This window comes from Haliotis cracherodii, unplaced genomic scaffold (assembly GCF_022045235.1).
Source record: "Haliotis cracherodii isolate W230 unplaced genomic scaffold, xgHalCrac1.p SCAF_27, whole genome shotgun sequence".
Lineage (NCBI taxonomy): Eukaryota > Metazoa > Mollusca > Gastropoda > Lepetellida > Haliotidae > Haliotis > Haliotis cracherodii.
Window position 1 is genome coordinate 2,378,044 of NW_027266283.1, and position 17,659 is coordinate 2,395,702.

At 42.1% G+C, this 17,659-nt stretch overlaps 1 protein-coding gene across 1 annotated transcript in view; it reads left to right on the forward strand.

Annotated features, from left to right (window-relative positions):
- The window catches only part of LOC139473150 (uncharacterized), a 181,934-nt gene that overhangs the window by 17,361 nt on the left and 146,914 nt on the right, over positions 1-17,659 (forward strand). The window contains exons 13-24 of the mRNA XM_071255668.1: positions 282-471; positions 4,512-4,720; positions 5,459-5,583; positions 6,411-6,631; positions 8,186-8,331; positions 10,747-10,923; positions 11,499-11,657; positions 12,294-12,436; positions 13,594-13,664; positions 14,801-14,961; positions 15,473-15,639; positions 17,272-17,455. Of these exons, the coding sequence (XP_071111769.1) occupies positions 282-471; positions 4,512-4,720; positions 5,459-5,583; positions 6,411-6,631; positions 8,186-8,331; positions 10,747-10,923; positions 11,499-11,657; positions 12,294-12,436; positions 13,594-13,664; positions 14,801-14,961; positions 15,473-15,639; positions 17,272-17,455 (1,953 nt within the window). The remainder of the gene's footprint in view (positions 1-281; positions 472-4,511; positions 4,721-5,458; positions 5,584-6,410; positions 6,632-8,185; positions 8,332-10,746; positions 10,924-11,498; positions 11,658-12,293; positions 12,437-13,593; positions 13,665-14,800; positions 14,962-15,472; positions 15,640-17,271; positions 17,456-17,659) is intronic.

Below are 17,659 nucleotides of genomic sequence, written 5' to 3' on the forward strand. Positions count from 1 at the left end.
CACTATAAATTGGCATCAGTCCGGACTAGTACAAGCAGCCACACACACACGTCGCTATATAAGTGCAATAATCTTGGACGCGACGTTAAATCCAATTTCACCTCACCTCACTTCTGATTGAACTATGTTCTGGGTCTGTCACCACAATGCCTGTGTTTGTTAGTTCCATCAATGTTATGAAGACCTTCTGGATTTCCCTACACCAAACTGACATGCAGTGATATAACGGAAATACTTGAAAATAAATGGAATTATTCATAACTCATTACCTCTGTCCCCAGGCCATCATCCACAAAATGACCCAACTTTGCTTCCATCCACCGATGACATTTCTGGAACTCCTGGAGAAGGATACACACCAGAGGATCATCTTAGCAACCGGAGTGGTTGCTAGGCGACTTTGGGATGCTGGGAGGACAAAGGAAAGCGAAGACATCGTCATTAATCTGGAAAAGTGGCTTGGACTTCACGGTACGGCTTAATCTCCCGTTACTGTAGTACTCACAAACGGCTGTTGTTTCAGTGCTGGGGTATCATGTTGGAATATGATGGGGAGGACACTGAAGGGGGAGGGTTCGCGAGTGAGTGAACAGGGTTTGAGTAGCAGTCAGATGTTTCAACGGTAGAATGGCGGTCTGTATATAATGGAGTCTTGACACACCACTGCATTCGTGACCAATTCCTCTTATTCCGGGACAAGCCATATAGCGACCTGTGCCCCTCTCGTGGCCATTTTTATGACTGGGTTCCGTCTAAGCGCAAACGGGCATAGCTAAGCTAAAACTCGTTGGGTAACAATTCACGTATATTTCTCCATATATATCGTATGTATTTCAGACGCTTTTTGAACACATCGGGACTTATGGTATAATACAGTATGATTGAATGCATTTAACTACATCTAGGGTATATTTGCAGATGTAAAATATATGACAAAGAAACAATTATTCCTGAGGTGCGCGATTTTGATTGGACTGAGCATAGAATTATTAGTCCAGCCAAAATGTATCCCCGGAATTCCAGCCTAGTTCGGCAAGGGTGGAAACTATGGTGGCTGAGAGGGGACATCGCTTTCTCGCTCTATCGCTTTCTCGCTTTATCGCTCTATCGCTTTATCGCTTTATCGCTTTCTCGCTCTATCGCTTTATCGCTTTATCGCTTTCTCGCGGTTAAGCAGTATCCCCTCTTGACCACTACAGGGGCCGCACGTGATATCTGCTGCAATTGGGAGGTAATATTGAACTTTTCTCACTATTTACTTAAAACATAATTTAACTGTACAGACGTAGGTGATTTTAAAACAATCCACCGATTTTTGCGTAAAATGTAATTGATTTATTTATGGCCCTGTTCAGTTGTATGTGACCATCACGCCGAAAGCGCGTGGCAGATCATGGCAATACGCTCTAAATAAATCAGGTTAAAATATAAATATATACTTTTCAAAAGAAGTTAAGAAGACTATAGTTAATTAGTCATGGCTGATTGTTTTGCAAAAATACAATCTTATAATTGTGGGTGTTCTATAACTTGTTTTCGGTAGTATATGATTTACAGTGTGTCATAATGTTGTCCGTAAATGTTCTTTTTGACATTTGATGTATGTTTAACTTGAATTGATTTCTTGTCTTGTGCAAATCTACAAATATATGTACTTGCATATAGTAATTTGATAAACACCGCTGTGATCCAGTTATATCACGGGTAACACCAGAAATGGGCTTCACACATTGTACCCATGTGGGGAATCGAACTGGGTCTTCGGCGTGACGATCGAACGCTGTAACCACTAGGCTATCCCACTGCCCCCATCGCTGTGGCGTTACCACAGTTGATATGTGTACTTGTGTAAATTACACATATGGAGAGACATAATTAGTGTGGCCACATAGTTAAGGTTGATAACAATATGAAATGCATTACTATGATTATCTATAACATATATTAAATCAGCTATCATTGTGATATGTTATGTATATCTTAAGTATAGTTTTGTCAAAATTATGTATGTGTGTGTGTGTGTGTGTGTGTGTGTGTGTGTGTGTGTGTTTCCGACTCATTTTCTGTGTAAAAAGGTAGTACATAACAACATAACTCATATCAGAACGCACAATTGTTAACCAAACAGTTTAAATGGATACAGAATTGCTACATGGATATGTATATTCCTGCCTGAGCCTATACTATAATTGGATATCTAGTCTCTCCTTGCGGGAAAGTTAAACTTTATTTTACAAGCACTTTAGCATTAAATTTAATTCCCGAAGACAGTTTGATCGAAAGTCATTATAAGAAACGAGTTGTTTAAAAAAATTATTTACAACGCATTTCATTTCTATTGTCCAAGGAATGGGGTTACGGGTTAATGACGCTCTCGAAAGTGGTATATGTGACTTATGGTAGAGACATATATCTAATTCATCTGTATTTTGTAAGGGAAACATAACTGTGTACATGTATGCATAATGTACATGCAACTTAATGAACATAATTGTGATCCCGAAATAGGACGAGCACATATTCGGCTTCAATTCCAAATCTAATCACCGAACAAAATAATTCTTTGGAAGCAACAATACAAACTGGCTAATAAAACTGACATATATGATCTCCTTTTTATCAGTTTTAAGTTTGATGGAGGAATGGGGGGCGGAGCAAAATGAAAATATGAACAGTGACTATCTGTATTCTTTGAATCTTGCTTATTTATTACACTACAAGAAAATATGCAAGCTAAACGAGAAAAAATTACGTGTGTATTTTGTAACATATTTATCTACTGCAAGATGTTTAAAAAATATAATCATAAGAGGCAAAATAGCGGTGAGAATTACAGGATCACTAAATATCAGCAAAAACCGTTTTAATGTACGGCATTATGGGAAATATCGCTTTCTCGCTCTATCGCTTTCTCGCTCTATCGCTTTCTCGCTCTATCGCTTTATCGCTTTCTCGCTCTATCGCTTTATCGCTTTCTCGCTTTATCGCTTTATCGCTTTATCGCTCTATCGCTTTCTCGCGGTTTAGCAATATTCCCTCTTGTGGGTTTTAATCATAAAAGAGAGCTGAGATTTTTCCAGTCGCATTTCAAATTATACATATGGACGGAATGTTGAAATTTTCTCACTATCTACTGAAATATAATTTGACAGTACAGACATATGTGCTTTTATAACAATCGACGTATTTCTGCGTAAAAAAGAATTTGATTGATTTATGACCCTATTTAGCTATTGGATCCCCCGCCCCCAGGCCAAGTTATCAAAACAAATAGCAAATAACACCGCTCAATAGCGCTGAGTAGTACGTTCTTCCTAAAAAGCAATAGTGTTTTCCTAAAAACAACGCTTATATCAACGTTTATTCTGTTTGCGGAGTAGATGTCATCAAAGTGGAATTCCTCACCCAAGCAATGGTTAATACTACCGGATGTCCTTGATGTAATTTCTAGTTTTTGGATGACATATTGTTCTCAGTAACCATAATGTGGAAATAGATATTTGATTGGTTTTATATTCAAGTTGATATTTCCGCTATTCAAAGTGTTCAGTGAGGCCGTCTTATCAACAGTCATTTCTGAGACATAAATGCAAAGTATAATTACCTTATTCGAAAGTAATATTGCGCCCCGCTCTAATCAACGCTATTTTTGCTAAAATATTGGCTAGTGAACAATCCCAATTAGCACCCCTTGCGATTGATTAATCTACACCAGACTTATTTATTCGCGTATAATACGCACTCGTGCGTTATATGCACACTTAATTATGGGCAATTAAATTCGGGAAAAATATATCTGTCGTATATCAACATTTCAGGCTGTCAGCATAAACCACGAAATTTATCTTTCAACTCAACTTTTTTTTTTCGCCAAAATATTATTCTTGAGAGCGCCCTGGGCACTTATTACGTCGAATACGGTAATTATGTCTACGCTATTTTTTTTTCATTTATAATTAACATTAATTTCAAGATTTACAGCACATACTATTCAAAAGAAGTTAAAGAACACCCGATTCCTTCATATGACTATGGTTAGTCATTAGAAGAAGCAATAGGGCGAGAAAGCGATAGAGCGATAAAGCGAGAAAGCGATAAAGCGAGAAAGCGATAAAGCGAGAAAGCGAGAAAGCGATAGAGCGAGAAAGCGAGAAAGCGATAAAGCGATAAAGCGATAGAGCGAGAAAGCGATAAAGCGAGAAAGCGATGTCCCCTCTCGGCCACCATAGGAAACTGGACTTTTATAGTCAGTTTACGCCCTTGCCTCGGGAAGATGGTCTTTACCATACCTTGTCTTTTGGTTGGGTGTAGAGTGAGTGATTGAGTTGGGTTTTACGCCGCTTTTAGCAGTATTCCAGAAATAGCACAGCGGGGAGCACCAGAAATGGGCTTCACACATTGTACCCATGTCGGGAATCGAACCCGGGTCTTCGGCGTGACGAGCGAACCCTTTAGCCACTAGGCTACCCGACCGCCCGGCTGGATGTAGAACCACTGTTGTTCTATTGCAGACCCCTACGTCTATAGGAGGGCGCGGTCGGTGATGAAGGAAGAACACCTCCAGCTGGTGGACCACTACAGGGTAGTCCTCCTCGGGGCGCTGGGCAATGCTGCCCTCTACCGGTCATATGAACACATAGTGTCCCACTTCAACTCAACCAACTCCCAGTGGGTGAAGCGGGCGGGGATTCATGCCTTGAGGAAATACCACCACGAAAAGGTACAATTGTTAAATGCATTCATCATCATGTGTTTGTGGATTTAGAAGGTTTACGCTTCTCACCTTGCTGCCTTGCGTCCCTCAGCTGTGACAGGATCCGGTGATCATGGGTTCGAATCCCATATGTGAATTCGATTACTTCCATTGATCTATCGGGTACAAGGCGGGTGCTGAACATCGGTGGAATCACTGCTACACCGACGTGGAACTTTGTTTCAGATTGGGGACATGATGTTGTAGACCATCTGGTAGCACGGTGGCGTGGACCTTTGTTTCAGATTTGGGGACCTGATGTTGTAGACCACTTGGTAGAACGGTGGCGTGGACCTTTGTTTCAGATTGGGGACCTGATGTTGCAGACCACTTGGTAGCGTGGTGGCGTGGACCTTTGTTTCAGATTTGGGGACCTGATGTTGCAGACCACTTGGTAGAACGGTGGCGTGGACCTTTGTTTCAGATTGCGGACCTGATGTTGCAGACCACTTGGTAGAACGGTGGCGTGGACTTTTGTTTCAGATTGGGGACCTGATGTTGCAGACCACGTGGTAGAACGGTGGCGTGGACCTTTGTTTCCGATTGGGGACCTGATGTTACAGGTCACTTGTTAGAACGGTGGCCTGGAACTTTGTTTCAGACTGGGGACCTGATGTCGCAGACCGCTTGGTTAGAACTCTTATTTTAGCTTGCCGATCTGATACTGCAGTCTGTGCTGAGTGAGAACCTGGACCTTTGTTTTAGATAGCGGACTTGATGCTGCGGGCCGCCCTATATGATGATGATGAGAAGGTGCGGTATGAAGCCCTTCTGCAGTACCAGGCCCATCCTAAGGCGGCCGCCATTGCACCCATGTACATGGAGAAAGGGTGGGTAGGCACAGAGGAGTACACTGTAAAGCACTATGTAAAGCACGCTGTCTATTCCCATGTTATATACAGTCAACTACGTTTATGACGAACGCGCTTATAACGAACTGTTTTTGTTTTTTTGTCCCGGCCATTTACTGTTTATATTTTGTGTGTATGCTTATAACGAACACGCTTGTAATGAACTGGAGGATATAACGAACTTATTTTTTAGTCCCGGCCATTTGCTGTGTATATGCTTTTTACGAACAACAGTTATTACAGACTAAACTTGAGTTCGTTATAACCGTAGTTTACTGTACGTGTAGTCATGTGTCACATCCCGTGGTATATGAAGTGTTCAAATAATGCACGTGCTGTTAAGTACACAGTAATGTGTTTATCATGCTGAGCTTCTTTCAACTAAGGGGCGGGCGTGTTGTGATCTCGTCGCTCAGATTCTGACATTATGACCTATCTATCGTTGATTTCATGCAGATCTTCCGTTATACGCTGGATCTTATCCTCAAGTGATATACAAACATATATCGGGATCCTGTGTGTTAATGATACTCTTTACTGAATACCCCACATGTTTTTTCACCGTTAAACACATTTATGTTTCTTTCCGTGTACAGTAAACTACGGTTATAACGAACTCAAAGGGACCACTAATTTTAGTTCGTGATAACCGTAGTTCGTTATAAGCATATATACAACATATATACAGTAAATGACCTGGACTAAAACCAAGTTCGTTATATCCGTCAGTTCGTTATAAGCGTGTTCGTTATAAACGTAGTTTACTGTATATGCGAAGATTTTATTAAAGTTTTTTCATTTTCCAGAATAGTCAATGGGTCAATATTCTACGCAGACCCCCGCGACGTGGGCATGCACGACTTCAGCATGCACTACCGAGACAAGCGGTCAGTGGAGGACTTCATCAACAAGAAGTGGGAGTATACTCTTAAGTCGCCCAGTGTAGACTGGCAGAAGATGATTGGCTCCACGAAGATTGGAGCAGCATTTGGTCTCATCATTAAAAATGGATTAGACCTGAAATTCTGTAAGTATCCTTTGATTAATGGGTAGTTAAGCCCCTTAATCTGGACACTCCCTATTCCAGGCGCTTCATATTTGGAATGTTATATATGCAAGATGCATGAAATCAGTGACTCGTTATTCTGGAAATCTGATTTTACTGGTTATGATAACGACCGGTTTAACGAGGTTCATGGAGTATGTGGTTTTCTTCACGTGAGTGACTGTGTATGTGTGTGTTTGTATTATCCTTCTTTGTCACTTTTTTTACATTGTTTGATTTTAGCTGTTTTAGAATAAAATTCATGTGATAAGCAGTTTGTCATCAGATCCAGTTATAGCTTTCCACTGTCGCAACGCAACCCATGCTTGCCGTAAAAGGCGACCATGCTTGTCGTAAAAGGCGACTAACGGGATCGGGTGGTCTTGCTCGCTGACTTGGTTGATGCATGTCATCGATCCCAATTGTGTGGTCGATGCTCATGAAGTCAATCACTGGACTGTCTGGCCTAGACTCGATTATTTACGGACCGCCGTCATATAGCTGGAATATTGATGAGTGCGGCGGTAAACAACCAACCAACGTACAGATAGTGATTGAGTGAGGTAGGTTTTACGCCGCTTTAAACAGTGTGTCAGTTTAATGTGGAACGAAATCCCGAGTGATGCAGGCCTATAGTGAAGCCCACTATAGTGAAACCCACTATAGTGAAACCCACAAACATGGCTATGGTGCTGACAGACATAAATTAATCAGGATCCGTGATTTGAACACGAGATCATCATCTTCCCGAGGCAAGAGAGTTAACTGACTCTAAAAATCCAGTCTCCACCCTTGCCGAACTAGGCCGGAATTACTAGGCTCGATCAGTGGCTATTACCAGTTATGTCCCTTCTAAGCCTTTCCTATGGACCAATCAGATTCCACCTCTCGTATCACTTGCTTTTGCTTCACACAAAATGGTGGCGCCAAGTCAGGACGATCTGCTCGATTATCAAGATCTATATTGTGATAAAACGGGTCTTACATCGCCAAATGCATCAAATCTCGTGAGCACCTTGGTTAAAAACATGAAAAGATTTGGAAAATATCTGCTGACAACGAGTTGGCAGTGTACATGCTTTGCAAATCCTGCAATCGACCGAAATCTGCACGACAGTTTACGAACCGGATTTCGATTTCGGTGCGCGATTTTGATTGGACTATGCATAGACTCGTTAGTCCAGCCAAAATGTAACTCCATTATACCAGCCTAGTTCGGCAAGGGTGGAAACTGGACTTTTAAAGTCAGTTAACACTCTTGCCTCGGGAAGATGGTGATCATAGGATTCTGCCATGTCTGAGGGACACCAAGCTGCACAGCGCGCAACGATGCTTAAGATCATTGGACCACGCGATCCTCCAAAATACATATCTACACTATGCATGGTTGTCACTATAATAATGTTTCTCACCACATCTGATTCCTGCCTCTCGTACAAAGGTAGAAATATTTATGTAGTCATAACTGTATGCATACGTCACTGTATGTATCTATATTTGTATGTATCTATAACTGTATGTTCTGTATGTTACCAGCTCTACTGAACAGCCACGCCCGAGTGGACGTCCACGATGAGGCCTATGCACGCGTGCACCTGGGCTTCATGGGCAAGACACTGGAGCTCTTCTTTGGCCGCGTCTGTTTCAAGGCGGGTGCGTCCTATGACATGAATATGGTAAAGGTGGGTACGGTGCATTCAATACGTGATCGTTTCTCCTTCATCTGTCACAGTGAATAATCAAAAACTAAAAGGTTTGTAATGGTTCATAATAAAACAGAAAAATAACAGTTGTTCTCGTCAAATCACCGGCGGATGGATGGGGCGTGTGTTGCTGACCGATGTCTCTTAATTCGTATCGTTGTCTACAGTTTTTTTTTCTGTATTAATGACTAAATAAGTAATCTGTGAAGTTATTAATCTTGAAGTATTATTTACATTAATTTGTAGGAGCTATAAACGTTTAAACACTCCATAAGCACAAATTATTTTATTATAGAGATTTCTTAAGTTACCTTTTCGGATATTGTAACCCACCTATCCTTAATATATATACACACTGAAGATATGTTGTCCATTTCAACACACACCGCCAGAAGACTATCTTCAGAAGTCAGAACCACATTGTGTCAAATACGTCACAATAACCGGGATATGACGTAATGTAAATACTGTAAATAATCGAGTCTGGACCAGACAATCCAAAGATTAATATCATGCGTCGATCTACTCAACTTGGATCGAAGACATTCATCAACCAAGTCAGCGTGCCTGACCACCCGATCCCGTTAGGCGCCTGTAACTCTTAAAGGGCGACAACTGCAGCTGAACTGCTTCAGGCGTTCTTCAGAGTGTGGGTTCAAGTTCTTTGCCTTCATCAACCGCCGCATCCGTTCCATCTATCGATGTTGCACGACAGTCATCAATGCACATGACGGACACACGAGATACTGACTTGTGATGCCATTTTCTCAGAGATTAGTGTTGTGTTTCACTTTAAGAACATTTGACACTTTAATTTCAACCTTGATGATCATTTTTGCCAAGTATCATCTTATTAATATGTCTCAAATTATGTTTATAGTGTTTGGACAAATAAGGTTTCTCATATATCTATCCATGTTGACGGTTCAATATATAAATTTATTACTTGCCCGTGAAGGGATCACCCGTTTAATAAACATACAGCTGTATTACACATTGTGTAATACCAAAACGCGTGCTTATGTACTCTCGGAACACGTTTCACGAACAAATATTGAAAGCTCTCAACATCCCTTGGCTTATTTAACGACATTCCGTGTAGAGATGATGAATCACTGAGAGGAGCTTATGCACACTCGATGACCCCCAGCAAACGTGTTGCTAGGCTGACGTGACATGGCATTGTTTCGTCGATGGATCTTGCAACAAATTTCCACAAATTACGTCATCGGGTATTGTGACGTGACTGCAAAACTTCGAGGTGCAAGGCCCCGTTCCACAAGGCGATCGTATGTTGCGCAACGAAAACCGTTGGTCTAAGTATGTGAGTTGCGATAACCTTACTGCTACGATAATTTTGTGGAACGGACGCCTGAATTCTAAAGTTGGACCGTTGTATGGTATTAAATTCATACGTTTAAACTTTTGAAGTTTGAAGTATTATTCTATTAAACACAATTAGATTATACCGTGGAACGTGTAGGTGTCAGCCTATTCAACAGTATAATTAGAAAAACGTTATAAATGACAAGTAATACATAAAATACTAAACTCGACCCAGTGTTAAACCAATTTTATGAAACTTTCGCTCGTCAGATACCAGAACTATTCACTCGTTTCATAAAACTGGTATTAAACGGGAGTTCGTTCAGTATTCTATATGTCGATGCTAGAGACTAACATTATCCACCGAAACATTCCACATGGAGTAAAAGGCAAAAAGCTGAATCAACCTCACCATAGCCTTAGCAGCCTACCCTCACAGCGTTCCCTCCTTAAATTTGAGGTTCTTCTCGTCAGTTTCATAACAACTGTATACTTTAAGTTTATATCACAATCATGGGATATGCCGTGAAACTTGGGAAGTATACTTAGAAAGGTTTGAAATGTGCTTCTGTTCATAAAGCAGCATATTGGTACCCGCAGGATGAGATTGTGTTTACACATTCCAGCGCTAAACCTGCATCTTTGGTTCCTACGGCTGTAATTTTGAATGCAATTTTGAAAATCATCATCATCATCATCATTATTATTTTTTCTATTATTATTGTTGTTTTATCATTATTTGCTGGACCCATGTAATCACCACAGTAACCAGGGGCGGTCGGGTAACCTAGTGGTTAAAGCGTTCGCTCGTCACACCGAAGACCTGGGTTCGATTCCCGACATGGGTACAATGTGTGAAGCCTATTTCTTGTGTCCCCCGCCGTGATATTGCTGGAATATTGCTAAAAGCGGCGTAAAACCATACTCACTCACCACAGTAACCAGTGCTCTATTAGCTTAGGCATTAGACATCTTGAACCAACCAAGTTTGATTGCAACGATTTCGTATTCTTCTGGTAATGTCGTGATGTCGTGGTGATGTACATGTAACCTTGATGTATGTTTCAGGACAACGCCAAGGGCGATCTGAAGAAACTCTTTGACCTCTTCTTCAACATCAAGGATAGCGCCATTAGCGCTATCGGCACGGGAACTGAGCTTTTCAGATCGATAACGGAAGGGGATGTGAAGATAGATCATATCTTTGATGACTTTAAGACAGCACTGGAAGAACTACCCGGAAAGGCAAATACTCACTATCAATTTTGTGTCTGTTCTAAATACAGTTGTATGTTCATTAAGATATTTGAAGTCAGTTTTAGTCAATGGTAACATCACGAGGTATCATACAACATTGTAGCCGAACTTTTGGAAGACATCTATGCTACCTAAGTGACAGTATTTTTTTGTAATGAAACGTAAATTCGACTTAATTTGCCCATTGAAACAACTTCGCTGTGATATTTGCAAAAGCCGTGAAATCGACTGATAACTTTCAATCATACCACAACGTACTCTCATGAGTAAATCCTCCGAATAAACATATCCTCTGTCATTTGAAGAAAACAGTTTTAAGGACATCGTAATTCGTATCCATAATACTATTCACTTATCATTAAAACTAAGGGATTGTTCAGTAGCCCAGTGGTAAAAGCATTGCAAGTCACGCTGAGGACACATGTCAGGGACCCAACAATTATACAACTTGTTCAGCTCATTGTTGCCGTTGTTTCTGTTTGAGCAACGGCGTTATATTGAATTGCGCCACCCACTGTCCCTACAAACATTCGATGTGGTGTAAGTAATGGTTGTCTCTCCAGATGATCTCGGTCCTGGACAAGGCCGGGACGGCTGTCAATCTGCTGGGAGAGATTGATGAGAAGGATCTGCCTCCTTTTGTGCGGCCCATGCGGAATTTGGTGCTGAAGATTACATCACTCGTAGGGAGCGCCCAGGGAGACGTGATGGCTTTCTTCAATGTGAGTGGACATGCCCTTAAGTCTCCTAACTTGTGTACCGTATATGTTCTATTGTAATATATACCAACAAAGAATAAGGCAATTATTGATTTCAATGTAGCTATAGCTATGATTAACATTTACAAGGGGCGGTCGGGTAGCCTAGTGGTTAAAGCGTTCGCTCGTATTGCCGAAGACCCGGGTTCGATTTCCGACATGGGTACAATGTGCGAAGCCCATTTCTTGTGTCCCCCGCCGTGAATATTACACGGCAGCATTACACATGACAGGCAAACTGATTTGGTTATTGTGAATGGAATGTGGGTGGTTTGGGGTGGGTGTGGGAAAAAAAACTATGTTAACAGTATAAATGCGACCGGGTGAATGGTGGTATATGAAAAGAGTTACGGGTATGTCGTAGTGATCAGATATACTTTCTTTGTTTCTTGTATGAGAGAAATGAGAACGATGAATTGAAAACAAACTCAAAATCGGGAATAGTCTATCAGATGTCAATACGGTGCACGAGATTGAACTCCCTGTGTTTCCAAGTGTAAGTCCAGCATGAGTCAGTATGTGGAACAAGACACTCTCTGGTACTTTAACCTAAGGAAACTGATACGCCATCAGCTTGCGACTACGTTCATTTTCTTTCAGACGTTAATGGAGACGATTACTGTTGTCCTACCAAAGGCTGCCAAGGACATTTTCCAGGACGTCAACAAGGCCATCAAGTCGTTTAGAACATTTAACAAGAACCCCAAAGAGGCAATATCCACTATTGCTGCAAGTGTTATGAGGTATGTACTTTTGAGGTAAATGCTACGGCTACATAAAGCGCAACAATAATAATAATGATAATAATAATGTTGACTGACATTTGGAGAGTACCCGGGTTTGCTGCCAGGAATACAGCCCTTCTGGCAATCTGGGCAATGCAGAAGGCTGCAGTGTTGGGGAGTCTTCGCATTCTCCGAAAACCTCTGGGTGGGTTTGACCAGGCAGCGCTTCCGGGGAGAAGTCCAATTCGCTGTCTGGGCTGCGTGTAGAGGGGGCAAGGGCGCTGAGCTGATGAGGAGCCTAACCAGCCTGACTGTGCCAGGATCACCCAAACCCTCTTTGCTGCATTTTTTATTTTAATCGGTAAATAATAATTAGAAGAAGAAGAAGAGGACAAATAATAATAATAATAAAAACACTAAGTCAGGCCTACACGCACTTAGGGATGCCCATATCAAGGGAAAACATCGGGCAGAGTACAAATGGAGGCTTAAGAAAATCTGGAGTTCAGAGCTTAACGCTCGTAATAAAGTTAAAGCCACAAAATACTTATGTTGTACCCATCCTTTCATGTTCTTTTGGTGTTGTTGATTGGATGAAACACGAAATTCAGGGTAGTGACGCCCTTACACGAAGAATCATGTCAGACAATAGATCCCACCACCCTCGCTCTTCCCTCAATCTCTTATACTTGCCAATCATAATGGGAGGGCTTGGTTTGATTAACGTTGGGGCTCCTTATAATAGAATTATATAGTTCACTTTTGCAGACATGTATTTGTCTGATTATCCTCTTGTGAAGCATGTCAGGACGCATGATGAAAACAAGGCATTCCACAGTTTTCTAAAACGAGCCAAGAATGTGGGACATTATCTCAATGTCAGTGTTGATTTTGTTAATGGTTCTGTACTGCTTGACGGTACAGAAATGAGTGTCAACCAAGCGAAGTGCCATATCAAATCGGCCCAGACTAATTTGTTTAAAGAGAGGCTATCTCAACGACCACTGCATCGAGTTTATATGCAGTGTGTTGAGAAGATCAGTAACCCTGTAGAGTCCTTCGCTTAGGAAGAAAAGTAAAACAGAGGGCTTTCTGTTTGCTGTTCAGAACCAGTCAATTTCCACTCTAAACCGTCAGTGTATGATTTTGCATCAAGATATTTTGTTTCATTGCAGTATCAAATCTCACGTGACCAATGTTGTAAACGCAATCATGAAAGTGAAAGACAAGTGTTCGTTCATACACGGTGAGTCTATGCACAGGTCAAGTTGGCACCACGCTGTGAGTCAATACACAGATGACGTTAAGACGGACTTTCTCTCTCTCTATGCTGTGAGTCAATACACAGATGACGTTAAGACGGACTTTCTCTCTCTCTATGCTGTGAGTCAATACACAGATGACGTTAAGACGGACTTTCTCTCTCTCTACGCTGTGAGTCAATCCACAGATGACGTTAAGACGGGCTTTCTCTCTCTCTACGCTGTGAGTCAATACACAGATGACGTAAAGACGGACTTTCCCTCTCTCTACGCTGTGAGTCAATCCACAGATGACGTTAAGACGGACTCTCTCTCTCTCTCTACGCTGTGAGTCAATACACAGATGATGTAAAGACGGACTTTCTCTACGCTGTGAGTCGATACACAGATGACGTTAAGACGGACTTTCTCTCTCTCTACGCTGTGAGTCGATACACAGATGACGTTAAGACAGACTCTCTTTACGCTGTGAGTCGATACACAGATGACGTTAAGACGGACTTTCATGCCAGCTCTATGAAACCAGCATGAGGTCAGACTAATACAGAGAGTGAGTTAAAGTTTAAGGTCACATCGGCAATATTTCAGCCATATCGTGATAGACTAATACAAGCAGCCACACATACGTGCATGCACATCACAATATACAATGTATGTGAAAACCCCATTTCACATCACATCACAACAATTATACTAGTTGACCTGCAAGGCTTGAGCTCACATCGGGGGACCCGTGAAGATCCGGGGTAGAATTGGTCACCAGCAACCCATGATTGCCGTAAAAGGCGACTATGCTTGTCGTAAGAGGCGACTAGCGGGATCGGGTGGTCAGGCTAGCTGAGTTGGTTGATGCATGTCATCGATCCCAGTTGTGTGGATCGAAGCTCATGGTATCAATCACTAGGCTGTCTGGTCCAGACTCGATTATTTACAGACCGCCGTCATATAGCTTGAATCTTGCTGAGTGAGGCGTTAAAATACAAAGCAAGCAATCACATCGGGGTTTTAAGTTGTAATGAAAGCTAGTTCCCATTTTAAAGAGTCGTTGTCATTGTATGGAACTAGGTAAAAGATAGGAGTTACATGTATGTGTAGTGCGTTAATCCACGTGTTATATCAGGTAAAAAACCGGACTGGATGAAGATGGACGGCCCTATTGGGGAGATCATTGACCTGGCAAAGGTTGCTATCACGACTCTGGGAAAGGGCGGTGTAAAGTGGGTGATGGAGCCTGTAACTCAAGATGAAATCGCTTCATTCTCAAATGGGAAAACAACGATGGTACGTGGTTGCGAAAGGTTTCTAATTAAACATGTGAACATTTCTCTTCGAAATATATCAGGGCGGGGTAGCTAGTGTTAAAGAGTTTGCTCAACGCGCCGATAATTCGGGTTTGAATAAATGTGTAAAGTATTGTGCATACGCCGTTGTTTTAAAAGAACATAATCGAATAATTATAAAAGTGTCATTAAGCACAACTGACTCCTACCAAATCTACCAGTGCAATTTACGGAATAGGACATTATAGAGGCATTATAAAGTGAATTTTTTATCGGTTGAGCTTCCACTGGCATCTTAGTTATGAAAATAAGATTACATCGTGGCCTTACTGATATGAAATTCCCGAAATGAATGCTTTGATAACGTAAACAGTTTTGAATAGAACAGACAGTATCATATCATGGTCTTACTGATATGAAATTCCCGAAATGAATAATTTGATAACGTAAACAGTTTTGAATAAAACAAACAGTATTTATGAGATATATCGAGCTTGAGCTTTGTTCTGTAGTCTGATGAAAAGAAACGGTTACTGAAGCTGCTGAATGGGATCCTGGATGACCTTCTGGGACCTCTGAAAGGGCTGAAGAACATGGGCGGCAAGTTCCTCGGTGTCTTCCATAAGGTGTACAGGGTAGTCATGGACATCAAGGAAGCCTACAACGTTCTCAAGAACGGGTAACTGACGTCAACTACTCGTCATCATCATCATCATCATCATCATCATCATCATCATCCTCCTCCTTTTGTCAGCACCATACCCGTGCTCGTGGCTTTCACCGTTGTGGTAAACGTCTGATACCTGCATCACTTCGGGCTTTCCTCCCACATTAAGCTGACACGCCGCGATATAACTGGAATACTGTTAAAAGTGGCGTTAAAGCCAACCTACTCACTCACTCATCATCAGCCTAACTATGCAGATCTCTTCATGCCTACACTACTGCCTAGAGGTTGATTCCCCTACACCCATGTGTAACGCGTGACGCAACCCGTGTACACACCGTTGGTCACACGCGTGGAACCCGTCCTCCACGCGTGTGACACCCGTTTGCACTTTTGTCTCTCCTTATTCATTTGACCTGCCGAGATATTATTATAAACGCCTCACACGCGCTCACTCATTTGGCAAGATTTGTAATCAAAAACGTTAAAACGTGTCATATTAAAATTGTATTCAAACCTTAATAGCGATGGTGACCGACACTGCAGTCTCATACCTAGGTGATAATGACAGGTGTTCCAGTATCAGCACATCTTCCATTATCTAGTGTGGTATATCTTCACCGTATTATCAAAGAGCCTTGACCTTTACCTCTGTAGCCTCGTTTTGAAAAAGGAATAAATATCTCCTTCTTTCCCATCTGTGACTTACAGAGTGTCGCTTGGTCATGAGAGTGCTGTGAGTGGACGGCTATGTTTTACCGTCAGGCCATTTCGATTGGGCTAAGAACGAGGCTGTGGTGGCGAATAGGTACAGGGGATATATCATAATAGAACAGAGGCAATATCAGTCTGGATACTCGAGGAGGATATTGACAAGTTTGCCCCGTGTCTATGTCAGAGACATTCTTGTAAATGTGCTGTAGACGAAATGGAAATCTGTGTGACAAACCCAATGTCACTCAGACACATTCGTTAATTTCCCCTGACTAATAGGTGGATTGATTAGTTCCATACCGGTATATACATCCCCATTGTACGGGTCGGCCAGTCATCTAAGGCGTAAAGTTCGCTGTGCAGGGTCACGTCCCTTGGGTTCGAATCCCGGTTCGACCCAATTACATTTCTAGGTCTGTCAGCAAGATACCATGGTCGTGGGTTTCACAAAAGTGGTACAATTCTGAAGCCTACATCACATCGAGCTGTATTCCCAAAGTATGCTGACACTCCGTGACATAACCGGCATACCGTCCAAAGGGGCCCTAAACCAATCTCTCGACCCGTGAAGATTCCGGGGTAGACTAGGTCTTCAGCAATCCAAGCTTGCCGTAAAAGGTGACTATGCTTGTCGTAAAAGGCGACTAACGGGATCGGGTGGTCAGGCTCGCTGACTTGGTTGATGCGTGGATCGATGCGTGGATCGATGATCATGATATTAATCACTGGATTGTCTGGTCCAGACTCGATTATTTACAGACCTGTCATATAGCTGGAATATTGCTGAGTGCGGCGTTAAACAACAAACCAACCAACCAATTAAACCAATCTCACTTATTCACTGCATGTTTATCATATTGCCTCTGATTGTTTCATAATAAATTATAAATGATCTATCCCACTTGATTTTTTCCCTTCTCTTGGACGTAGATTCGGCACAGCCCGTGCCTTTATTGACCGGTTGTTTGGACCCAAGTTCCACAAAGACTTCCCCAATTCTATGCGGGAAAACGGAGGGGGCTGTACGGGCTTCGGGACGTACCCCTCCCGGCTCGGCACTGGGACGGAATATGCGCATGATGGAGTGGACGTTCGGCTGAAAACGGGCGAGAATGTATGTACTTATGTACTGTATTGATTATCGACGTACATTAGAAATGTCAATCCAGTGATTGATATCATGAGCATCGATCCACGCAATTGGGATCGATGACATGCATCAACCAAGGTAGCGAGCCTGACCACCCGATCCCGTTAGTCGCCTTTTACGACAAGCATAGTCGCCTTTTACGGCAAGCATTGGTTGCTGAAGATCTAT